This window comes from Alligator sinensis, unplaced genomic scaffold (assembly GCF_000455745.1).
Source record: "Alligator sinensis unplaced genomic scaffold, ASM45574v1 scaffold590_1, whole genome shotgun sequence".
In the NCBI taxonomy this organism is placed as follows: domain Eukaryota; kingdom Metazoa; phylum Chordata; order Crocodylia; family Alligatoridae; genus Alligator; species Alligator sinensis.
The window spans coordinates 660,598-661,824 of record NW_005842497.1 but is presented as its reverse complement, the minus strand read 5'-3'; the positions used below and the strand labels follow the sequence as shown (position 1 = coordinate 661,824).

The 1,227-nt window shown below is 38.1% G+C and overlaps 1 protein-coding gene across 1 annotated transcript in view; it reads left to right on the top strand.

Annotated features, from left to right (window-relative positions):
* The window catches only part of LOC102369064 (GTP-binding protein Di-Ras2), a 724-nt gene extending 466 nt beyond the window's left edge, over positions 1 to 258 (top strand). The window contains 1 exon segment of the mRNA XM_006039459.3: positions 1 to 258. This exon segment is cut by the window's left edge and continues 10 nt beyond it. Coding sequence (XP_006039521.1) covers positions 1 to 99 — 99 coding nt within the window. The 3' untranslated portion in view covers positions 100 to 258.
* Positions 259 to 1,227: the final 969 nt, after the last annotated feature.

Below are 1,227 nucleotides of genomic sequence, written 5' to 3'. Positions count from 1 at the left end.
CTGGAGAAACGCAGGACTGTGAGTTTACAAATCGATGGCAAAAAAAGCAAGCAGCAGAAAAGAAAAGAAAAGCTGAAAGGCAAATGTGTGGTCATGTGAAACTGCACTGTCATGAAGCAATCACGTAGTCTCATTTGTCCGACAGTACCCAGTGTAAAACCTATAGACAATGAGGAACATTGTGAGATCCTATTTATTAGTAGCTGTTTTGAAAGAAATACATTAGCATTAAAATGGATTACTGTGATTTGCTATGAAACAAACAACAACTCAGAAGTCATGTGTTCAAGCTATTGACTAAAATCAAAAAGTGAAAATGGTGAGGACAAACTCTAATTTCAAAAGTCATAGAAGACAACAAATTACATCCTTGGCATAATGTGCTGAAGATTTGGAAGTCAACTACTTAGATTTTTTGTTTGTAGATAGTTGCAATGGAAGTCAATGTATCTACCTAACACAAATTTAGAAGACAAAAGAAATGCCAATGAAGAAATCAAGAATGTATAAATGCATGTTTTAGTAACACACATTTTTTTTTGTGCAGTTCTCAGTTATGACTGTTTTGAGTTGGGGAGGTGCAGGGGGAGGTAATCTCAGAGCTGCCAAATTAATGAACTATTTTGCACTGGAGGGAAGAATAAAGGCAGTGCACTTAGAAGGGATGGTGATTCTCTTCACTTTCTATATGAAATGCCTCCCTAGTGTGGAGCCACGTTTGAATTGAAGGATGGAGAGGGAAAAGTTTCCCTGGGTCAGATGGAGATCACCCCTTTCTCTGGACTAAGTTAAATGCTCAGTCAGGGACGACCTGGCCCTCTGCTCTACTTCTCCCCTCAGATATTTCGGCTCAACAGATGCCTTTGGAGTACATCAGCTCATATCACATGATGCGTAGACAGAAAACATTTTCTATACCTGAGGTGATATGCTCAGGGCAAAGGCTACCACAGAAATTACTCAGTTCAAACACTGCTGATGAGTGCACAACACAACTGGTGAATGAACTGCATGTCTATGGCGCAGATGGAGGAAGGGCTGGGGAGACAATTTTGCTCAGATCACCAGATTTGCCAAGTTAAAACATTTCTGTAAATTACTGTAAATTACTGTATTTGATTTTTTTTCATTTATGTTAACCATAGAGTACACAACTAGATTTATTGCCTTTGTCTTGTCAAAAGGTTTTTATATTTATCATTTACATTTTTGCTTTGAATTATAGTG